The following is a 21,837-nucleotide window of genomic DNA, read 5'->3' as shown; positions in this document are numbered from 1 at the left end:
TATTTCTTCTGTCAAAATGAATGCACTTTCCAATATTGTATTTCATTTGCCATTTCTCTGCTTATTCTAATTGCCTCAACCCTTTTGCAGTCTATATTTTCTCAACACTACCTGCTTCTTCACCTATCTTCGAATCATCTGTAAACTTGGCCACAAAGCCATTGATTGCAAAATCTAAATCATTGATATACAACATAAAAAGAAGTGTCCCTAACACTGACTCCTGGGGAATCCATATAGACCACGCTGTGTCATGCGGTGTCGGTGCTGCGTAATTACTCAGCAAAAGGAGGTGTAAGGCGCTCCTTCCGTCCGATAGCCTACAGGTCACCCTTGGGCAAGGTGTAGTCCCTGTTTAGCCTCCCACTCAGGGTCACGGGAAGCCATGGATTGCAGATGGTTTTTACAAGCGGATTCTTCAAATTCAAATTTATGGTCGTAAAACTAAAAACGCTGGGCAGATGAATCTGATGACCAATAGCCAGGATTACCTGTCCAGTACGGACACTGCAACTGAAGAAGGCAACAGGAAATCACTTTAGTATTTTCCCTTGAATAATCACGAACTCAACATCAACTATTGGTCTCAAAGATGGAGCCTTCGCCAAAGAAGAACAGGAGAGGCAACAGCGACAACTTGGAGGGTCCAAGATTGTGATGGATGGAGAGATGATCACCCACGCTGAACAGCAAGGCACCTGAATGTGTCAGCATACATTAATATTCCAGATAGTTCAGGTATGGTTGAGATGGAATTGTTTGTGCTGAAGTTTAAATGATTTTTCCTCCTTCAGAACTCATTTGGTTATTTTAACTTTCAGATAATGAAAGGAGAAAGTGGCAACTAGTTATCCCTCACAAAAATGTTACCAAGTCTGCAGGTTTCATTTGAATTATGTTTGCATTGCCCCTGCAATTTGGAGGAACAACACCTAATGTGACATTTTGCTCATACCTTGATGAAGGACTCAAGGCCAAAACGTTGGTTAAGTATCTTTATCTTTGCTCTATAAAATGCACTGTTTAACCAGCTGAGTTTCTCCAGCATTGTGCTTTTAAATGAATATTCTTTCTGGGCACTCTCTAACTGAATGTCATTAACATTGACTTATCCAGTTTTTGCTAGACCACTCCCCATTCTCCCTCTCTGTCTCCATCCCTTCAGCTCTCCATCCACTCCTCCCTCCATTCACAGAGCCAACCCCCCCCCCCCACCCTCGCATTTTTTGGTGTGCCCGCCCTCCCTTCTCCACATTAACCTCCAGCCTGTGGGACTATGAGCTCCTCCCCCCCCACCATTTTAATCAGTTGCCAGTCTACATTTTGCTCATATCTTGAAGGGCTAAGGCCAAAAACGTTGGTTCTTTATCCTTATCTTTGCTCTCTAAAGTACAAAGTTTGACCTGCTGAGTTTCTCCAGCATTGTGTTTTTACTTCAGTTAAAGAGAGGCTGGATAGGCTGGAACTTCTTTGTGCATAAGAAGGTGAGGGGGTGGGGGGGGAACCTTACAGAGTCACAGTCTTTTTCCTGGTATCTGAAGCTGGATTTTAGCTGAACAGGGAAAGATTTAAAAAGGACCTGAGCAAGGTGAATGTGATGAATATGAGTTTATTGTCATAAAATTGTACAATGTACAAATGCACCAAAATTCTTACTTGCTGCAGTCAAACAAATCTCTCTCTCCCTCCCTCTTGTCTCTCTCTCTCTCTCCCCTTCTTTCTCCCTCTCCCTTCTCTCTCTCTTCTTTCCCTTCCTCCTCTCCTTTTTCTATCTCTCCCTCCCTCCCTCTTTCTCTATATCTCTTTCTCTCTTCCAACCAGTGCTGCAATTTCTCAATTTGAGTTAAACAGTGAAGGCCAACATCTTTCTTGATAAAATGATTCACATTGCTGAGAAATTGGAGGAAAAAGATGTTCAATTCAAGAACTGGGATGATTGAGTTAAACGGCAGTCCAATCCCCCTCTGTATTCCACAATCCCTCTTCATAGAACATCAGTGTCTAACAGCACTTGCATCTGAGCACTAAATTAGCTCTGGAATTCCTATTGGAGAAGCACTTTCTTTATTCATAAAGGAGATGTTCTAGAACCTAAATCTATTCCTTCTAGAATGTAACCGTTAGTCTTCACATCATTGCCTTTCAGTCTGGAGCCAGATTGGGCCAGACTATCAGAAAATGTTGCTCCCACATATTGTTGTTTTGTGCCTATCCCTTCTGTGGGTTCTGCCTGCTTCTGGTAGTGAGTTTGTGATAGAAGAGAAAGAGGATATATTCAAGATACAGTCCTGCCCTGCCTTCTTACTGTTCCAGAATGCTGCCTACCTGGCCGATATGAGTTTTGAACTCCCTTGTCTCTGTAAGCCTGAGGACGTGCCTTCGGTGGTCTGGTACTATCAAAAGAAACTGGGCAAGGGATACACCAAGGTGCTGAGTGACTTCAATGGAACGAAGATCTTGGATTCTTCCCAAATACGTTCCGGGTCCAAAATTAACTCACGGTTCACTATCTTGATGTTTAGCCTGGTGGTTTTCAATGCTCAGCCCCAGGATTCGGGGCATTACATGTGTGGCTCTGTGAAGGGTGACTATTTCTACGGTTACGACATTGACGTGCAAAGTTACCGCAAAGCGCACATTACTTTCCAGGACCAGAAGGAGCAGCCCCAAGGGGATGTGGAGACAAAGACCTACAAGATCTTTACGCTGTACTGGGACTGGACCGTGTGTGATCGATGCGGTGTGAGAGCAGAGCAACGGCGCATTGGCTTGTGTTATTTCCATAGCCCATACCTCTACCTCAGGTACAAGAGGACCATGCATGATGCAGTTTCCTGTGGGTCTGCTGCTGTCCCTTACAGGTACTGGCCCACACTGAAGAAGCGAAGAGCGGAGATTCTGGTGCGAAGCTGCTTTGTGCAGTGCCCAACACGTTACCCTTCTGTTGAAGGGCAGATGTTCAGCTACGACCTTTTTGGATACACCAATGACAAAAATAAAAAGATCCCCCAAATCCCAGTGCAGACACATATCCAACCCATATCATACCCCTTAACTCTTGCCTGTCCTGGAGCCAAGGCAGAGCATGCAGTAGCATGGGACAAGGGGCAATTCCGGCTCTACAGGCAGGAGTACATGATGGGTGTGAACAAAAGCATGAGAATGTACATTGATCATGGCAATCACCTAGTCTTCCGTGCCTTTCAGCTGAATGACATTGGGACCTATTTTTGCTGGAAACAAGGCAAAATGGTGGCTGGAATTAGGCTGACGATTGGCCTTCCACCGAGGATCCATAGAAATTTCACGGATCCCGAGTCGATCTTTGCAATGAAAACCATTCTCATCTCTTACTTCATATTGCTGATAATATTTATCTTTATCAAATGTATGAAATGCATCAATTATTATTTTGATTGTTTTTAATGCAGGAAGCAGACATTTATCCACTACCTGCTCAAAGAAATTGGCCAAAGTCTGTGTGGAATCGTGTTATTGGTCAATGGGACTTGGGGGGTTTGGTTGTCAACAGGGAGGGTTAGGCCAAATGCCTGTGTGGTTTGGGTGTTTAGCTGCATGTCCACAAGCCTTTTGTAAATATAAAATATATGCTCCAAATTAAAGATCAGCTCGACAGTGATTAAAATGGCTATCTGAAATTAGGGCTATGATTTGGGGGGCTTTACCTCATTAGCCAAAATGTGATAGCGATATAGTTAACCATTAAAGGAGACTGACTTTTGTTACCAACCTACTGGGAAGAGTTAGAATTCCAAACCTAGGTAGCTAGTAAAGTTTCACATGTGGAAAACCAACAGCAAACAACAGAAGACAACAAATAGCAATATCTTTAATCATTACCATTATTGCGCTCCCAGCAGCGTTCTACAGAACATCTGGGATTCACAACTGTCAATTGGAATGAAGCATACTGATGATGTTCTAACTGGAGCTTCTGGGACATTGCTTCCCTGGGATGCAAGTATGTTTGGTGTCTGTTCCTTAGTTACAATGCATGAAGGTTTTGTTATTCATTTTCACAATGGGTTTATTTAATAAAGAGCGTTAACCAAATATTTTCAGTGATTCATGATTGTTTAGTTAGAGTTAAAGGATGGATAACCACATCCATGTGGATATTTGACTTTAAATTCCTGAGTGTCAATATCTCTGAAGACCTATCCTGGAGCCGTCACGTTGATCCAATCATGAAGAAGGTTCGCCAGTGGTTATAATTTGTGAAGAGTTGGAGAGATTTGGTATGTCATCAAAGACTCTTGCAAATTTCTAAAGGTGGACTGTGGAAAGCATTCTGACTGGTTGCAACACTGTCTGGTCTGGAGATGCCAATGCACAGGACAGGAACAGGCTACAGAGGGTTGTGAACTTGGCCAGTGCCATCATGGGCATTTGTCTTCACTCCATTAAGGACATCTTTAAGAGGCAGTGTCTCAAGAAATCAAGGATCCTCACCAGCCAGGGCCATGCCCTCTTCTCAATACTACCATCAGGAAGGAGGTATAGGAACCTGAAGATACACACTCAAAGTTGCACAAAGAGTTTCTTCCCTTCCATCATCAGATTTCTCCACAGACAATGAACCTAAGGACACCATCACACTTATTCTTTTTTCTTGCACTAGTTATTCTATTTTAAATCTTGTATCTGTGGAATTGTAATTTGTCGGTAATTTTGCACCTTGTTCTGCACAATACTGCTATAAAACAACAAATTTCATGACACATCAGGCAATGAACCTGATTTTGATTCTAATTCTGATGACATCTTAAAATGCCACAAAAGCAAATTGCTGCATTTGCTGGAAATCTGAACACAGAAAATGGAATGCCCTGCATGGCAGACAGAATCAGGGTTAATGTTTTATTGTTGTTACCACCTCTCACGCTGTTTGTAAAAGTTCCCATTCACTTCAGAATTTTCAATTACAAGCTTCACAGAACAGAACTGTGGAATTTCTCTTTTTAATGCTGCATAAGTGTTTGGCCTGGTACAAGTCTCAGTTAGCCAAGCAATTGTGTCTCTGAAAGAGATGTACGACAATACAAGCAGCACTCTTCTGGCTACTGGACAGTGTTGCTACTCTGAATGGATGCTGGAGCAATTGGTGGAAGTGGGGAAGGAGGTGGAAAAGGCATAGGCAGGGAGATCGTGGTGGTTGAGATGGGTAAGTGCTACCCTGAAGTCAGTGAGACCCAGATAAGCTGGTGAAGAACAGTACCTGTGCAGGATCTACAGAGATATTCCAGGTCTACAGTCAGATATCCTTGCTCAGTGTGTCGGGGAAGTCCATGTGAGAAATAAACACGAAAGTCTGCAGACACCATGGTTGAAGTAAAAGCACAATGCTGGAGAAACTCAGCAGATCAAACGGTGTGCTTTATCTAGCAAAGATACAGAACCAAAGTTTGGGCTTGAGGTCTTCATCAAGGCCTGATAACACATTGCATTAGTTCAACTGACCTAACAATGTTTTGCTGTTGATTTTAATTTGTACTCAGCATCTGATGCCCCTCGCGTCAGTGTCAATTAATAGCTGGTCAGCATTTATGGATTCCAGTTGCCTTGATAACACTTTTCCATGGTCACAATGTCTTGGTGAAACCTTTCAGCATGTTCGTCACTGCACCAAGATCTGCAAGGAAGAAGTCTAAGTGCGAATGAAGAAAATGAAACATGTTGCACGTTTGGTTGATGTATGACAGGGTACACAAAAATAGGTTATACCTAAAAAAGGCATGAAATAAGAATTTTTCAAGGTAATTTTTGTAATCAGTAGCCAAAATATTCAGGAGTCAAAATCTTCATAGTCCAGTGTAAATGATTGATTGTTGGAAATGGCCTTTGCCAAGTTTGGCTATTGTGAGGAGTCCACAGAATTTCTTCAAGGTGAAGATACTTCGGCAAATCAATAACCCTGACAAAACCAACAGCCCTTCCCAATATTCCTGAGCTGATATCTCCGTTAAAATGACTCTAAAAATCCTGGTCCTATCTAATGGAAATGCATTCCCAACATGAAAGCAAACTAATCACTTCATCTCTTCAGCGCACTTTAAAGATTATATTTCTCAAAAGTTTTTTTCTAGCTTATTGATGATCTTGATGTCATGTTGCTTCTAAGCTTCTCCTCCACCCCTTCCAAAGCCTCAGTAACCCTCACCAAAACATGATGCAGTTCTCCAAGTATTCCTGACTAGAAATATTAGAAGAATTCATGAATTCAAAGAATTCTCATTTGTCATATGAATGGACGGTAACACTAATTGTTCCGGCTTTGACTTTATGGCAGTGCTCAGGTGTGTTTGGTGATATTTGCAGACCTTTTACCTTCCCTGTCGACTTTAGGTCCATCCCTTGGTTCTATGTGTCTATAGCTATAACTCTCCAAGGATGCATATCCTTGCTCGTGCTTCAATATCATTCAGGTCACAATCCAAATCTCCAACGCATCAACATTCACCTAGAGATGGAGAGTAAATGCTGGCCTTGCCAACTGCACCTAAATTTGGAAATTTAATTTAAATTTTTTTTGTTGATTCAGGAACTTTGTAACACCACATTACATCATTTACCTTGAAGAAGGGCTCAGGCCTGAAATATTGGTTGTATATCTTTGCCTTCTAAGGACTCTGCAGGAGCTGCTGAGTTTTGTGTATTTACTACAATCGGAGTCTGCAGACTTCCTTGTTTCTCTTTATATCACCATGTTGGACACATCCTTCCCTATTCAAATAATTGCTTCTAATTTCCCTGGATATCCAATGTTGTCATTGCTGACCCAGGTCTGTTCCTTCACCTTATGTTTCAGTTTTGGGCCACTTCCCTGATGATCGTGGCATTTGTGCCTGAGGGTACTTAGGTGTGTAAACCTACAGAGGGCAGTCAAGTACTGCTTCCTTAAACCAAATCCCACAACTCAGTTACCTGGGTTGTTTTTCTTGATTCAGTGCAAATCATAATATTACACAAGATTACATACTGCCTGCCTTAAGGCAGACAAACAGTTGCCATTAGTATTGCCTGGCGCTCCTTACAGTAAGAGAGAAAGAGAAGCAAGAAAGTCACTGAGTACCTGTGGATTTGCCTCCAGTGCTCCCGCAGCTGATGCAGCTGTGTAGACTTCTGTTCAATCTCCCACAGCCTGTGTGGGACCTTCTGCTGCTGAACCCCTTGTTGGTCTGCTGCTATGTCACCATTCTGTAGGGATGTCTCCTCTGCTTCTCCTTTTCAAGAGCGGGGTGGGTGATGATAAGTGACTTTCACTAAAGCACAAATTAAATAGAGTTAATAGCCCCATCTATGTTTACACAGGCATTATCTAATCATGGCACTTTATTGCTTTCACCAATATAAGGTCATAGAGTCACAGAGCTATAGAGAGAATATGTAAACTGGCCCCTTGGCCCAACTTGTCCAAGCTGACAAGGTTATACATCTGAGTTAGTCTTATTTACCTGCATTGGGCCACATCCCTCCAAATCTTTCCTATCCAAGTACCTGCCTAAACATTTTTTTAAATGGTTTCTGTTTCAATGTTCTCGGACTGCTCATTCCTACACCCACTACCCTTTTAGTGAAAAAGTTTTCCACCGGTACCTTTTAAAGCGTTCTCCTCTCACTTTTAAACCAATGCATCCTAGCTGGGTATCTACAGTCAGACAATAATGAACTTGAAATTAAACTTTAGACTCCTCAATCACGATAAAAAGATTGGCCATCCACCTCCTGATGTTATAAACCTCACCTATGCCCCAGGGAAAAAAAATGTCCCATCCAATGTCTCCTTATAACTCAGTCTCCAATAGTCGTGGTAAGAATCTTGAGAATCTTTTCTGAGCTTTCTTCCACCTTATTTTTGATCCTTTTGTTAAAGTGAAGCAAATGACCTAATGATCCAACAATAATTGGAGGGCATTTGTCACACATGAATGAGGTGTGAAAGGAGGAGCATTTACTACCCCTGTGTGCCACACACATGAATGAGATGTGAAAGGAGGAGCATTTACTACCCCTGTGTGCCAGCTTCTGTCCATTATTTTAGTGCTGTAGACCTGATTCTATAGTCATGATCCACAGGACAGCAGTGATCCCTGTCTACCTGTATATTTCTGTGTCCTGGTCTTCTAATAGCAAGTACCACAAGGCACTGTCAACATATCTCTAACCCTGGCTCTGTGAAATCTTCCCAACTCACTGGAGGGACAAATGAACCAGTGTCAATGATCTCCTTGGCCAATAACCTGTCCTCCACCACCTCACCCCCCCCATCCCTGCTCCACTACTCTGACTGCTGAAGTCTAACAACACTCAGGCCACAGAGTGAAAGAGTGCAGAGAAGATTTGCAAGAATGTTGATGGGACTTGAACTGAGTTGCAGGTTAGGACTTCATTTCCTGGAGCATCAGAAAATGAGGGGAGATTTGATAGAGATGTACAAAATTATGATGGTTATAGAAATACAAGCAAGCTTTTTCCTTTGGGGTTAGGGTTGAAAAGAACTAGAGGGCATGGGTTAAGGGGGGAAGGGTGAAATATTTAAAGGGAACATTAGAGGGCACTTCATACAGAGGGCAGAACCATAGAACATTACAGCACAGAAACAGGCCTCTTCGGCCCTTCTAATCTGCACCAAACCTTTTTTTTTGCCTATTCCCACTGACCTGCACCCTCCATACCTCTCCCATCCATGTACCTGTCCAAATTCCTCATAAATGTTAAAAGTGAGCCCACATTCACTGCTTCAGCTGGAAGCTCGTTCCATACTCCCACCACTCTCTGTGTGAAGAAGTTCCCCCTAAACTTTTCCCCTTTCACCCTTAACCCATGTCCTCTGCTTTATATCTCACCTACCCTCAGTGGAAAAAGCCTGTCTACATTTACTCTGTTTATCCCCCTCATAATTTTAAATCCCTCTATCAAATCTCCCCTCATTCTTCTACCCTCCATGAAATAAAGTCCTCACCTATTTAACCTTTCCCTGGAACTCCATTCCTGAAGTCCAGGCAACATTGTAGTAAATCTTCTCTGCCCTCTTTCTATCGTATTGATATCTTTCCTGTAGTTAGATGACCAAAACTTCACACAATATTTCAAAAATAGCTTCACCAGTGTTTTATACAACTTTAACAAAACAACCCAACTCCTCTACTCAAAAATTTGATTTATGAAGGCCAACAAGACAAAAGCTCTCTTTACAACCCTATCCACCTGTGACATCACTTTCAGGGAATTATATATCTGTACTTTACTGCACGCCTCAGCTCCCTACTATTTACCGTGTATGTCCTTTCTTGGTTTGTTCTTCCAAAATGCAACACATCACACTTTTCTGCATTAAATTTCAATTAAGATAGTGAGAGTGTGGTATGAGCTGGCAGATGAAGTGGTGAACATGGGCTTGATTTTGACATTTAAGAAAAATTTGGATAGATATGTCGATTGGAGGGGTATGGAGGGCTATGGACTGGTTTCAGGTCAGAAGAACAAGGCAGAATAATATTTTGACATAGACTAGATGGGCTGAAGATGTCCTGTTTCTGTACAATAGTGTTCTATGGTTCTATGAATGGTGTGGGGTGTCGAGAGACGAGCCAGGGAAGGGAACATAAAAGCATGAGAAAATAGAGACATGTGTTTGCCTGCCCCCTTTAAATATGATCTGTCTCAGGCCTCACGTTCACTTCTGTGCCAATCTTTGAAAAACATACCTACCCCCTGATAATCTAATGTCCCAAAATGCTCAGGGCTAGAGTATTCCAGGGATGCACCTTCCCCTGTGAGATGATCCCCAGGAGCACAGTTTTAAACGGCTTCCCAGTGATCTCATAACTCTGCTGCCCCACTCCAGAGCCTGGTGTGCAGTGGGTTGCCACCTCTTCGCAATAGGTGTGGGCGGGTTGACTTGGTGGATAAGATGCTGTTGTGTTTGATCCTATGGGCTGGGCTCTATGTGGAGAGAGAAGGCACAGCTACCTGTCAGTGCAACTGGTCCCTGCCCACTTTTGCTTCTAAATCTGATTGGAGGTGTAAATCAGAGCTGACTGTAATGTGAAACGAGGAGACTCACAAATGGTTCACAGCAAATAGTTCATTGAGGGAACACAGAAGAGTAAAACTGGATTTCTACACTCAAAGTCCATGTAAGTATTCAAAAGTATTTCTCTAGGTTACATTTCTGTGCTGCCAATTTCTCTCTGCATGCTATCGAGATGGTCACTCGGTGTGTAATGTGAGGCAGTGGATACTATCCAGGGTGCTACTGCTGCCTTTAGAAAAGGAATGAATTAAAAAATAACAAGATTGATGACGTTCATCGGGAGGGTTCATATTGAGGAACCTTTCTGTCTCGCCTGCAGTATCTATCAGGAAGGAGGTAAAGGAGCGTTAAAATCAGGACGGCCAGGCTGGGAGATAGCTTCTTCCCGCAGACTGTGAGATTGATGAACAGTGTCCTGTAACTGAGTAAATCATCTGAAAATTTTGGTATATATTTATTTTAAGTGATATCTTTTTGTATATATGTGCTGTACTGTGGTCCAGAGAAATGTGGTTTCATCAGGTAGTACTGTATACATACAGTCAGATGATAATGAACTTTTAACTTAAGGCCATTCATCTTGAAGGCTCATCTTTTTGATAGAAATCCCCAAGTAATGTTTCTCTCTTTCAACTCCCCCTTCACCACCAAAATAAAAATATATTTCCAGTCTATAACTAATCTGCATGGAGAGATTCTTCCATGTTTGGTCCAGGCAGTATATTTTGTTTGTGTTTTTAATTTTCCGGGTGTCGTGCTTAGTGCAATGCTGTTATAGCGCCAGTGACTCGGCTTCGAATCCCTCGCTCTCAGTAGGGAGTTTGTACATTCTCCCCATGTCTCCGTGTGTTTCCCCCGGGCGCTCCAGTTTCCTCCCACCCTTCAAAACGTACAAGGGTTGTTGGTTAATTTGGGTGTAATTAGGTGGCTGGAATCAGCTTCAAATGTGTTGTGAATAGAATTTAAACAATGATTTTAAAAATTTATAAATGTCAACACTTTTTCTCTATTCTGAAGTTCCTTCCTGGGTTGAGGATCACCAGAAATTAACCCTGGTCCTGCACTTGATAATGAGTTTATTGTTGTACACATTTTATAATGTATATATATGCATCAGCCAAACATGTACTTGGGAAGAAAAACTATAATAATAAGTAAATTGAATTAAAAAGAAACAAGAAATACAGGATAGATAATGGATATTCACAGTTATCCTAGTTCAAAAAACTGACTTTGCAATAGTTCAGACAGTCCTTTTGTGGTGTCGGAGCAGTCTCTGATTAGTGATCAAGAGCCTGATATCTGTTGGAAAGAAACTGTTCTTGAACTTAGAGTTGCTGGTCTTCAGGGTTTTTAGAACATTTCATCTCATTGGGGTTCAGGTTCCATGGCCCTGTCAAGAAAATATCTGTGCATTATCTCTTGTCTAGTTTTTTTGCTTGCTTTTGAGTCTTAGGGACTCTTTCCATGGACAATGCTTCCTGTTGAGGTCTGGATTTTAGGGTAATGTATAAGACAGGTGTCCAATTCCATGTGCACTGCTCAGTTGGATTCTACTTCTCATCGGTGGACTATTCCAGGGGTATTGGCTATATTGGAACCAGAGGCTTGAGATTCCTAATATTGAAAAATTTGGACCTATTTTCTCCTGAGTTTAGAAGCAAGAGAGACAGTCTTGTTGTTATAAATAAGATCTTGATAGGAAGATGCTGAGAAATTCTTTCCAGCAGATCCAAGAACTGGAGTTGAGAAAGAGGGGGCGAGGAACCAGAATTAGCAAGGAGACCCTTCAGTACTCAGATGGTTGTGAATCTTTGAAATTCTTTCGTTCAGAGGCTCATGAATGCCTACCTGTTGAAGATATTGATATCTGACATCAGAAGATTTATTGACTGGAGAATATGTCTATCATAATTAATGGAAGGTCAGGCCTTTACAGTCTGATAGCCAACTCTTGTTTCTATCTGCACATTCTTGTGAAGATCTTCAGGACTGAACTGATGATTATTGTTCTATTTGTGAAATTTCTTTCAAAGTTCAAGATTCCTTTATCGTCATGTAATAAAGACAGCGCAATATTTCACAGAATTTACTTTCATCTACTGTAAGGCAGACAGATTCGCCATCAGCAGATATTGCCTGAAACATAGAAAATAGGTGTAGGAGTCGGCCATTTGGCCCTTCAAGCCTACACTGCCATTCATTTTGATCATGGCTGATCATCTACTCAGTATGCAGTACCTGCCTTCTCCCCTTCTCCCCATGTACCTGCACCTCTTACAGTCAGAGAAAGAGAAGCAAAAAAGCCTCAGAGTGTCTGTGGATTTGCCTCCAATGCTCTTGCAGCCTCCGCCACCACATAGAGTCCAGTCCAAACCATCGGCAACCTGAGCTCCAGATCTGAACCTCTAAATTGTATGTTTATGCCTCCTTGTGCATGATCCAGAGAGGAAGTAGAAATCTGCAGTGAGGCTAGATCATTGGAAGGATGATCTGGCTGAAGTTTCTGAAACGTTTAATATGGTTGGTCACCTGGTAGATAGAAGTGATGCCATTGGCACTCTTCAAAGAGGGTCGTGTACTCCCCAGGTCAAAGTTGTCCCCTGACTATCATTTAAAAATGGTGCTTTCTGTTTGGGAGATCATGTGGTTTAATTGCCTTCATTACTACAGTTAATTAGCTACAAAAGAATGAAAAGCAATGCATGGCTGCAGGTTTTATACACCATCTGAAGCATAGAACCATAGAACACAACTGCACAGCAACAAGCCTTTTGGCCCATCTAGTCCATGCTGAACTATATATTGTGCCTAGTCCCATTGACCTGCATCCAGACCATAGCCCTTCATTCCCCTCCGAACCATGTACCTATCTAATCTTCTCCAAAATGTCGAAATCAAACCTGCATTCATCACCTCGGCAGGAGTAAAGTTCACCCTGATGTCCCCCTTAAACATTTAATATTTAACCCTGAAACCAGGTCCTCTTGTTCTTGTCTCATCCAACCTCAGTGGAAACAGAACTTTCTGTAGACATAGACATACAGACAGTGCAGTAACAGGCCCTTCTGGCCCACGAGTCCGTGCTGCCCAATTACGCCCAATTGACCTACAACCTCTGGTACATTTTGAACGGTGGGAGGAAACTGGTTCCCAGAGGAAACCCACGCAGACATGGGAGAATGTACAAGCTCCTTACAGGCAACATGGGAATTGAACCCTGGTCCTGATCGCTGGCGCTGAAAAGGTGTTGTGCTAACTGCTATGTTAACCATGGTGCCCTGATATAGTTGGATTGGCAGATAATTGTAAATTGTTCAATCTTGATCAGTAAATACATAGTTCTATGACTCTTCCCATCAAGGTGCTTCTCTAGGTTCTATGGACATTGACAATAACTCCAGGAACAATTGCAAGATGATCCCTTCAATCTCTTCTCATTGAAGTTCTTAATTATAGAATTGTAATAATTTAGGTGTGGTAAACAGGAGAATTCTTTTATGTTTCTAATCAGTAGGTTGTTTACCTTCTATTAGTGAAATGAAGTTGAACCTGTTTGCTTCATGTGACATTGATCTGAATTCTAGGCAGTGCAGTTCAATTCTGATTTCACTCATGTTCTCACCATAGGTTCTGTGACTGAATACATTTCTTTGTCGCATTTTTTCTTCGCATATTGTGATTGTTTGCACATGTGGCCATTTTTTATGCAACAGTGGCATCTGATATACATTTTGATATCTGGGTGATATCAATCTCCACTGATTGTGTTCTCATCCTGGTCCACGAGTGCACACTTTCCATGCATAGGTCTCCAGAATGAATCTTCAGGTGCTTTTCCCTGATCAACTCCCACTGGTTGATTTCTCACTCTGAGGACATTCAACACCAGCTTGGTGGTTCCACCATGGTTTTCAGAATTCAGAGTTATGTAGTTTGCTCATTTATCCATTATTTGGGTAGTATAATATTTGTGGGGGATTTAAATCTATAAACAAACAAACTGAATTGCCTGTAATAGTGTGGAGGATGAATTCATGGCACTATACAAGAAGATTTATCAAGTTTCCTACAACATCCGAGGCCATTCAGCCCATTGTCTCCTTGCAGGCTATCAGATCAATTCCATTGATTCTTTTCTGTGGCTTGCACCTGTTTTCTCACTTGAATCCATTAACATTTCTTTGAGGCTCACTTCAACCATATACACACATACCAGAAGCAGCCAACTTAACCTACCAATCAGTATTCTCAAGGGAAAAAGGACCACCAACACCCTAATCACAACCTCTTCTCACTGTGATCTTTTAAATTTATTTTTTACATTTTAAAAATTGATTTACAGCATGGAAGAAGCCAATTCAAGACCTTTAAACCTGTGCCACTCAATTACACCCAAATTAACCTACAAAACTGTTCATTTTTGAAGGGTAGGAGAAAACCTGGGCACCTGGGGGAAAGGCACTCAGACAAAGGAAGAATGTAAAAACTCCTTTCAGACAACACTGGATGAATGAAGGAACTGTCTGTCCATGGTCTCATGCACTACCAGACTGAGGCCACCCACAAATTGGAGAAACAACACCTCATCTTCCGTCTGGGCACCCTCTACCTGGATGGCATTAAACCATCCCCCAACTCCCTGCATCTTCTTCCTCCTGCATCCTTTCCTCTAGTTCTGCCTCTCTTCCCTTTTCTCTCAGACTCCTTTCACAGAGCAAAAATCAATTCTTACCTTTCCTCTTATCCAATTAACACCTTCTGTCTGTTGGTCTGGACTCCTCCCCCTCCATTTTCCCCCCTTTCTTTTCCCAGCCTGTAATTCAGACACTGTGTTTCTTCATTCATACCTTGAAGAAGGGCTCAGGCCTGAAACATTGGTTATATACCTTTACCTCCGATGGACGCTGCCGGACCAGTTGAGCTCCACGAGCATTTCCGTGCTCTGATTAAAATCACAGCACTCCACTAAGCTTTTGAATGTGGTGATACAATGGTGTTTTTTTTACATAGACTTTGTGGGATTTTACCATTATGAAGAGTCTCCTGACATCTTGGCAGTGATCGTTCACACAGGAATGACCAAAACTGTAAATCTCTATTTCTGTCCGCAAGTTTAGATAGCACCCTGGCAGTGCATCATTGCATGTCACCGCTATGTCGTATTCATTAGCCCCTTGGTCCCAAACTGCAGGTATTCGGGGAAAATGACAAAGAGTCTAGGAGGTAAAAAGTCGGAACTCGAATGGCACCTTCATTCCCGTTCTGAGCTTTTTACGCAGCATGCGTTCTGGGAAAATGGGCATAATTTCCCAAAACGCAGCGGCTGTGTGAAAAACAGATGATAAGAGTGAAACATGCAAGTCTGCAGATGCTGTGATCAAGGTAAAAACACAGAAAAGCTGGAGGAACCCAGTGAGTCTCGCAGCAGGTGAAGATATATCACTGACATTTTGGGCCTGAGCCCTTCTTCAAGGAATGGGCAAAAAAAGTGAAAGCGAGTTTTGGCTTATATTAAGAAAATGAAAATTGACACTGGCTTTTTACAAGAAATTCATTTGACTGAAAAAGAACATTTGAAATTGAAGAGAGATTGAGTTGGGTGTGTTTTCATCTTCATTTAATTCTAAGGCAAGAGGTGTAGCAATTTTAATTCATAAGAATTTGCCTTTTGAATTATAAAATATGGAAGGAACTGTTGGGTGGGTCTTAAGAGTAATTGTAAAGTTTTTGCTGAATCTTGGACTTTGCTCAATATTTACGCACCTAATATGGATGATGAGCGTTTTATATCTGATGCTTTTTTATTGTTAAATCAATCTAATGACAATATCATAGTTGGGGGAAATTTTAATTGTGTTTTGGATCCTTTACTGGATAAATCTCCAAAAAGTATAAAGAAATCAAAGATGGCGACACAAATTGGGGCTTTGATGAAGGACTTAAATTTGGTGGATATTTGGAGAAGGGTCAATCCTACGGAGAAGGATTTCTCTTTTTATTCATCATGAAATGATTCATTTTCTAGAATAGATTTTATTTTAGTATTGGCACATTTATAAGGAAGAGTATTATAGATGGAATATAAAAAGTAGGGTTATATCGGATCATTCTTTATTATTTTTCTCTTGTGTAAGTTCAGAAGTGGTACGTTCATCATATAGATGGAGATTTAATACAATGTTTTTGAAAAATACAGAATTTGTTACTTTTGTTAAGGAACAGATGACTTTGTTTTTGACTGAGAATGCTAATTCTGTAGATAGTCACTTTGTATTATGGGATACATTAAAAGCTTATTTAAGAGGGCAGATTATTAGTTATACTACTAAAGTTAAGAAACAGTATGTATATGGCAGAGAATTTGGAACTGGAGAAGCAATTTGTTGAATTGGTGAAGGAATTTCAGAAAGATGTAACAGAAGATTTTTTAAAAAGTGGCTTTGGCTAATTTGAAATTACGTTATAATACATTGCAAACTTATCAATTTGAACGTTTAATTAATCAATCTAAGCAACGTTATTATGAGTTGGGTGAGAGGGCACATAAAGTACTAGCATGGTAGTTAAAGATGGAACAGGTTTCACGGACTATTAATGCTGTTAAAAAAAGAATTCAACAGTTATCTATAAATGTCAGGAAATCAATGACCAGTTTTATTCATTTTACAAAAAAATTGTATACTTCTGAAGGGAAACAGGTTCTATTGAATCTTATTTATCTAAATTAATGATACCAGCATTGGAAGAGGAGGATGTTATGGAATTGGAAGCTCCGTTTACAGAATTTGAGATTAAGGAAGCTATGTTGGAGATGCCCAATGGGAAGTCCCCAGGGGATGACAGATTTTCTGTGGAATTTTATAAATTTTTTTATGAAGATTTATCTTCTGTGTTTGAGGAGGTACTACAACAAGTAACTGGAGAGCATGAGTTGCTGGAATCTTGTTCTAGCGATTTAATTAGTGTGATTCCGAAAAAAGATAGAGACTTGTTGAAAGTGTCTTCGTATAGACCTATTTCTTTACTGAACGTAGATTATAAAATCATAGCGTAAGTGTTAGCAAATCGACTTGCCAAGTATTTACCTAAATGAATACATATTGATAAAGCAGGTTTTATTATGAATAGAAATGCTTCAGATAATATTCTTCGATTAATTACTTTGGTCAATGCATATTGACAGCAGCCCAACTTGATGCTGAAAAAGCTTTTGACAGGATTGAATGGGGTTTTTTATTTAAGGTGTTGGAAAAGTTTAGATTTGGCCCTTTTTTATTGGTTGGGTTAAAGCTTTATATACTAACCCGATTCCCAGGGTGGTGACAAATGGTCAAGTTTCATTACCGTTTAAATTGACACGTTCAACCCGACAAGGGTGTCCATTGTCACCAGCCCTGTTTGCATTGGCTATTGAACAATTAGCTCAAATAATAAGACAGAATGAACAGATAAGAGAGATGAGAGTTATGGATGAAGAGTATAAGATTAATCTATTTGCAGATGATGTTTTGATATATTTAACAAATCCAGAATGGTCATTGCCACATTTGCGGGAATGTTTATTACAATATGGAACATTATCTGGATACAAGGTTAATTGGGATAAGAGTGAAATTTTGCCAGTTGGAAAAGGAGATTATTCAGAATATAAAAAATATTATTAAATTGAAATGGTCTGATAAAATTAAATATTTAGGAATAATTGTTAATGTTGATTATCAATCTTTATATAAGTTAAATTATGTTCCTTTATTAAAAAAGATTAAAGCAGATTTAATTAAGTGGAAAGATCTTCCGTTAACTTTAATTGGTTGAGTTAATTGTATTAAGATGAATATTTTTCCTCTAATTCAATATTTATTTCAATCAATACCATGTTCTCTTTCAAAGAGATTTTTTCAGGATTTAAATAAAGTGATGAGAGAATTTTTATGGAAAGGTAAATTACCGTGGGTAGCATTATATAAACTTACTTGGAAGTATACATTAGGTGGGCTTCAATTACCCCATTTCCAAAATTATTATGAAGCTGCCCAGTTGAAATTTATTAGTAGACTATGAATTTGGACCAATCCCCGAGCTGGGCTAAAGTTGAGATGGCTTGTATTTCTGAAGTTGAGGTGCATCAATTTATATTTCGAAGGAATGTAAATTTGTTGCGGGATTATAATGTGCTGATATTAAAACATCTATTAAAGGATTAAAAAATAATAAGATTTTAGGATCAAAAGGTAAATTGTCAATTATAACTCCATTATATTAATCAGCTTATTTCTTTTTCCATGTTTAATAATCATTTAAAGAGTTGGGACTCTAAGGGTCCCAATCTACAGGATTGTTTTGTAGAAAGACAGTTTCTTTCTTTTATTAGGTTGAAAGAGTGTTTTGATATTGCTGAAAATTCTTTGTTTGTTTATTATCAACTTTGAGCTTTGGTGAAAGATATGTATGGTAGAGAGATGATTTTACCTGTATTGACGGAACTCGAGTCGTTGATTTCTTCTATACCAAAAAAGGGTTATATTTCTGTTATGTACCAAGTATTACAAGACAATATGGATAAACAGGAATGGGAGGTCTAAGCTTAAATAGCCTTTGTTTTTCCTGAAGACTATTGGGCAGATACTAAATTGATGAATGTGCGGGATGGAATGGTTCATTATAACTTTCTACATCAGTTGTACCCCAGAGTACCCCAGTTGTACCCCTGATCTACCCCAGAGAAATTTAAAAAAAAATGGTTTTAGTAATTCGGACTCTTGTTTTAGATGTGGTGTATTTACTGGTACTTTTTTACATGCTGCTTGGTTTTGTGTTTATGTACAACCATTTTGGCAAGAAATTAGGTTAATTTTGGAAAAATTATATGACATTAAGTTACCACTAGATCCATCTATTTTTTTTTAATGGGTTATATGATTCCTTTAAAGGGATTAGGGTTGGATAAATTTCAAATTGCATTTGTACCCTTAGCATTGTCTGTAGCTCGAAAATGTGTAGCAAGTACATGGAAAGATAACATAGTGATTAATATAATGCGATAGCAGAATGAATTGAAAGCTTTTATTGTGATGGAAAAAATTACATATAATCTACATGATAATTATTCTTTTTTTGTGAATAAGTGGTTACCATATTTGGAATATATGCATTTAGATGTATTTTGATTTATTATATATTCTTATTTGTGTTTATATATTTTTGGCTCTCCTTAAGAGGGCTGGCTGATGGGTGGGGAGGGTGGGTGTATATATATTTATATAAAATTGTCTTTATGGAATGTATGTTCTATTATTGTTAATGATCTTTCAAATAAATAAAGTTTTTTTTTAAAAAAGGAATGGGCAAAAAAAGAGACAGACTTCTGTATTAAAGGCAAAGGGGGAAGAGTGGGAGGGGAAGGAGTACAGGGCAACAGAAAAAATGGGGTTGTTTGGATCTGATGAGAGGACAGGAGGGAGGAGAGGCGAGAATTGATTTGGTTCTGTGAAAGGAGATGGAGGGAAAAGGGAATTGAGAGACACTGACTAGAGGGAAGGAAACAGGGGAACTGGCCAAGGCATGTGGTGAAGTCTTTTTGTTCAAGCTGTTCCCTGCATGTGTCAGTGGAAGTGTGTGGAGGGGCTGAGGCATGTTGTTAGCTACAGTACTTTGTTTTCCTGGTGATCGAACCGGTTTTTTGACCATCTGAGTACTGCTTTTCTTTCCCTGGGTGGTTCTTGCACTAGAGAAGGGTGCAGTAACTCTCTGCATGAAAGTCATGCACAATTCAGAGTTTCACTCAACACCTTGGGCATTTCCTTTGAAGTATGCCAATAATTGATTCCACGACCTCCTGAACTCTAAGGAAAGGAGGCCTAGTTTTTTTAGTCTGTAACTATAACTCAATTTCCCTAATCCTGGCAACAATTTTGTAAACATTTTCTGTACCCTTTCAGACCTTCCTATAAGTCGGTGACCAAATCTGACACAATATTCCAAGTGTGGCCTCACCAACATCTCATATAACATCAACATGATGTCCAGACATTTGTATTCAATGCCCTGTGCGATGATCTCCTCACTATTGTTACATGTCCAGAGGACCCCAAAACCCAGCAGCAATAGATATGCACCACGACAAAGGGTTACTTAAACAAAAGTTGTTTTTAATTATCTTTGAACATGAAAATAGATTTAACTTATCTCTATTGACTCACTTAACCCCCTTCCTAGTTCTAAGTGCGATGTGTGTTTAAGTTCAGCAAAGTTCTTTGGTTCACAGTCCAATCTCACTGGTTGCAGGCAATTCTTGTACTGTGCACAGAATTTAACATTTATAAAGTTCACCAGACTTTGGTGCTTAACAGGTAACTGATAACTGATTCCTTTTTAATCAGCCACTCCAGTCTTGCTGACGAAACTTACCCCCTTCAGGGTTCTCCAGATGATAACCTTTTTCTTTCAGGTCACCACAGAGTTCCTTTCTGTTTCTCCTATTCCAAGGGAAACACCAGACAGCCAGTCTTCTCCTTTGACCAGGCCGTCTTCCAAAACTTGCCAGCTGTCCCTCTGGAACCGATGTCTGTCTGTCTGTCTCTCACTTTATGGAGCTATGTATTTGAATCCCTCAGTCTCTCTGCTCCATATCAGTCCTTAGGGCACTTCTGTTAACAGAGTGAGTCCTGCCCTGGTTCGATTTCCCCAAATGCAGAACTTTGCACTTCCCCAAGTTGTACTGTTTCTGCCATTCCTTAGCCCAGATCCCCATCTGGTCTTGACCCCAGCGTCAGCCCATGTAACCTTCACTATCCATTGGAGCACATATTTTCATGTCATTTAGCAAACATATTTACCACAAACATCCTTTTCCAGATCATTTATATATATCTTATAAAAAGCAACATGATACGATATGAGGCTGATTACGCCTCTTCATTATTAGTGCAGTCATGTCCTGGGCTACCTTTACTTACCCCCTTCCTGCTACCCCTTCTCTGCTTATTCTGCTCCACGGTAACAAACCCACAAAATATTCATTGAAGGTCTTCCCCATCTCCTCTTGCTCTACACATAGGCATCCTTCCTGACCTTTGAGGGGACTTGTTCTTTCTCTCCTGACTATAAAATCTTTTTGGATTCGCTCTTACTCTGTCTGAAAAAACCACTTCAAAATTTCTTTTGACTCTCCTTTTATTTCTCTCTCCCCTCTAATCGTACATTCCTTATGCACCACAAGGGATTCCATCAGACCTATCTGCTGATATCCGATACATGCCTCCTTTTTCTCTCTGATCTGTGTTTCCATATCCCTTGTTATCTACAGTTCATTTAACTTCCTGTTTCTGTCCTTTTCTTGATTGGGAGTAGATTTATTCTGGACCTTCCTGATTACACACAGATGTGTCCTTACACGTGAATATTTGCCTCCAGTCAACAAATGCTAACTAAGGACATCTACAAAAGGTGTGGCCTTAAGAAAGCAGGCTCAATCCTCAAGGACCCTCACCTCCCAGGCCATATCCTCTTCACTCTGCTACCATCAGGAAGGGGGTACAGGATCCTGAAGACGAACATACAATATTCCAATAACAGCTTCTTCCCCTTGGCCATCAGGTTTCTGAATGGACAATGAACCACGGACACGACCTCACTTTCTCTCTTCTTTTGCACTAGTTTATTTATTTTTAAAAATGTAATTTTTATAGCGATTTTACATCTGTAATGCTTCCACAAAACAATGAAATTCGTGATATGTTCATAACAATAAATTCAAAGATAAATAACCGCTGCCTAAT

General features: G+C 40.2%; 2 protein-coding genes across 6 annotated transcripts in view; both read left to right on the top strand.

Moving 5' to 3' along the window:
- The first annotated feature begins 273 nt into the window (after positions 1–273).
- The window catches only part of LOC138746757 (solute carrier family 15 member 1-like), a 90,555-nt gene continuing 68,991 nt past the window's right edge, over positions 274–21,837 (top strand). For 2 of the 5 annotated variants that reach the window (XM_069905141.1, XM_069905145.1), the window contains exon 1: positions 274–738. In XM_069905141.1, coding sequence (XP_069761242.1) covers positions 703–738 — 36 coding nt within the window. In that variant the 5' untranslated portion in view covers positions 274–702. Of the gene's footprint in view, positions 739–821; positions 982–10,056; positions 10,161–10,368; positions 10,504–21,837 lie in introns of those variants that run through there. The other 3 variants (XM_069905142.1, XM_069905144.1, XM_069905143.1) reach the window with 3 other exon arrangements.
- Positions 1,583–4,076, top strand: LOC138747406 (Ig-like V-type domain-containing protein FAM187A). The gene has a single exon (XM_069906590.1). The coding sequence runs from the start codon at positions 2,179–2,181 to the stop codon at positions 3,424–3,426; it is 1,248 nt and encodes a 415-aa protein (XP_069762691.1). The 5' UTR covers positions 1,583–2,178; the 3' UTR covers positions 3,427–4,076.

The sequence above is a fragment of the Narcine bancroftii genome, chromosome 12 (genome assembly GCF_036971445.1).
Source record: "Narcine bancroftii isolate sNarBan1 chromosome 12, sNarBan1.hap1, whole genome shotgun sequence".
Taxonomy (NCBI): domain Eukaryota; kingdom Metazoa; phylum Chordata; class Chondrichthyes; order Torpediniformes; family Narcinidae; genus Narcine; species Narcine bancroftii.
Note: the sequence above shows the minus strand (reverse complement) of the source record. Positions and strands in the feature narration are given on the sequence as shown.

Coding starts and splice junctions, on each gene's coding strand:
- LOC138747406 (XM_069906590.1), top strand. CDS start 2,179: ATGTTGCTCCCACATATTGTTGTTTTGTGCCTATCCCTTCTGTGGGTT.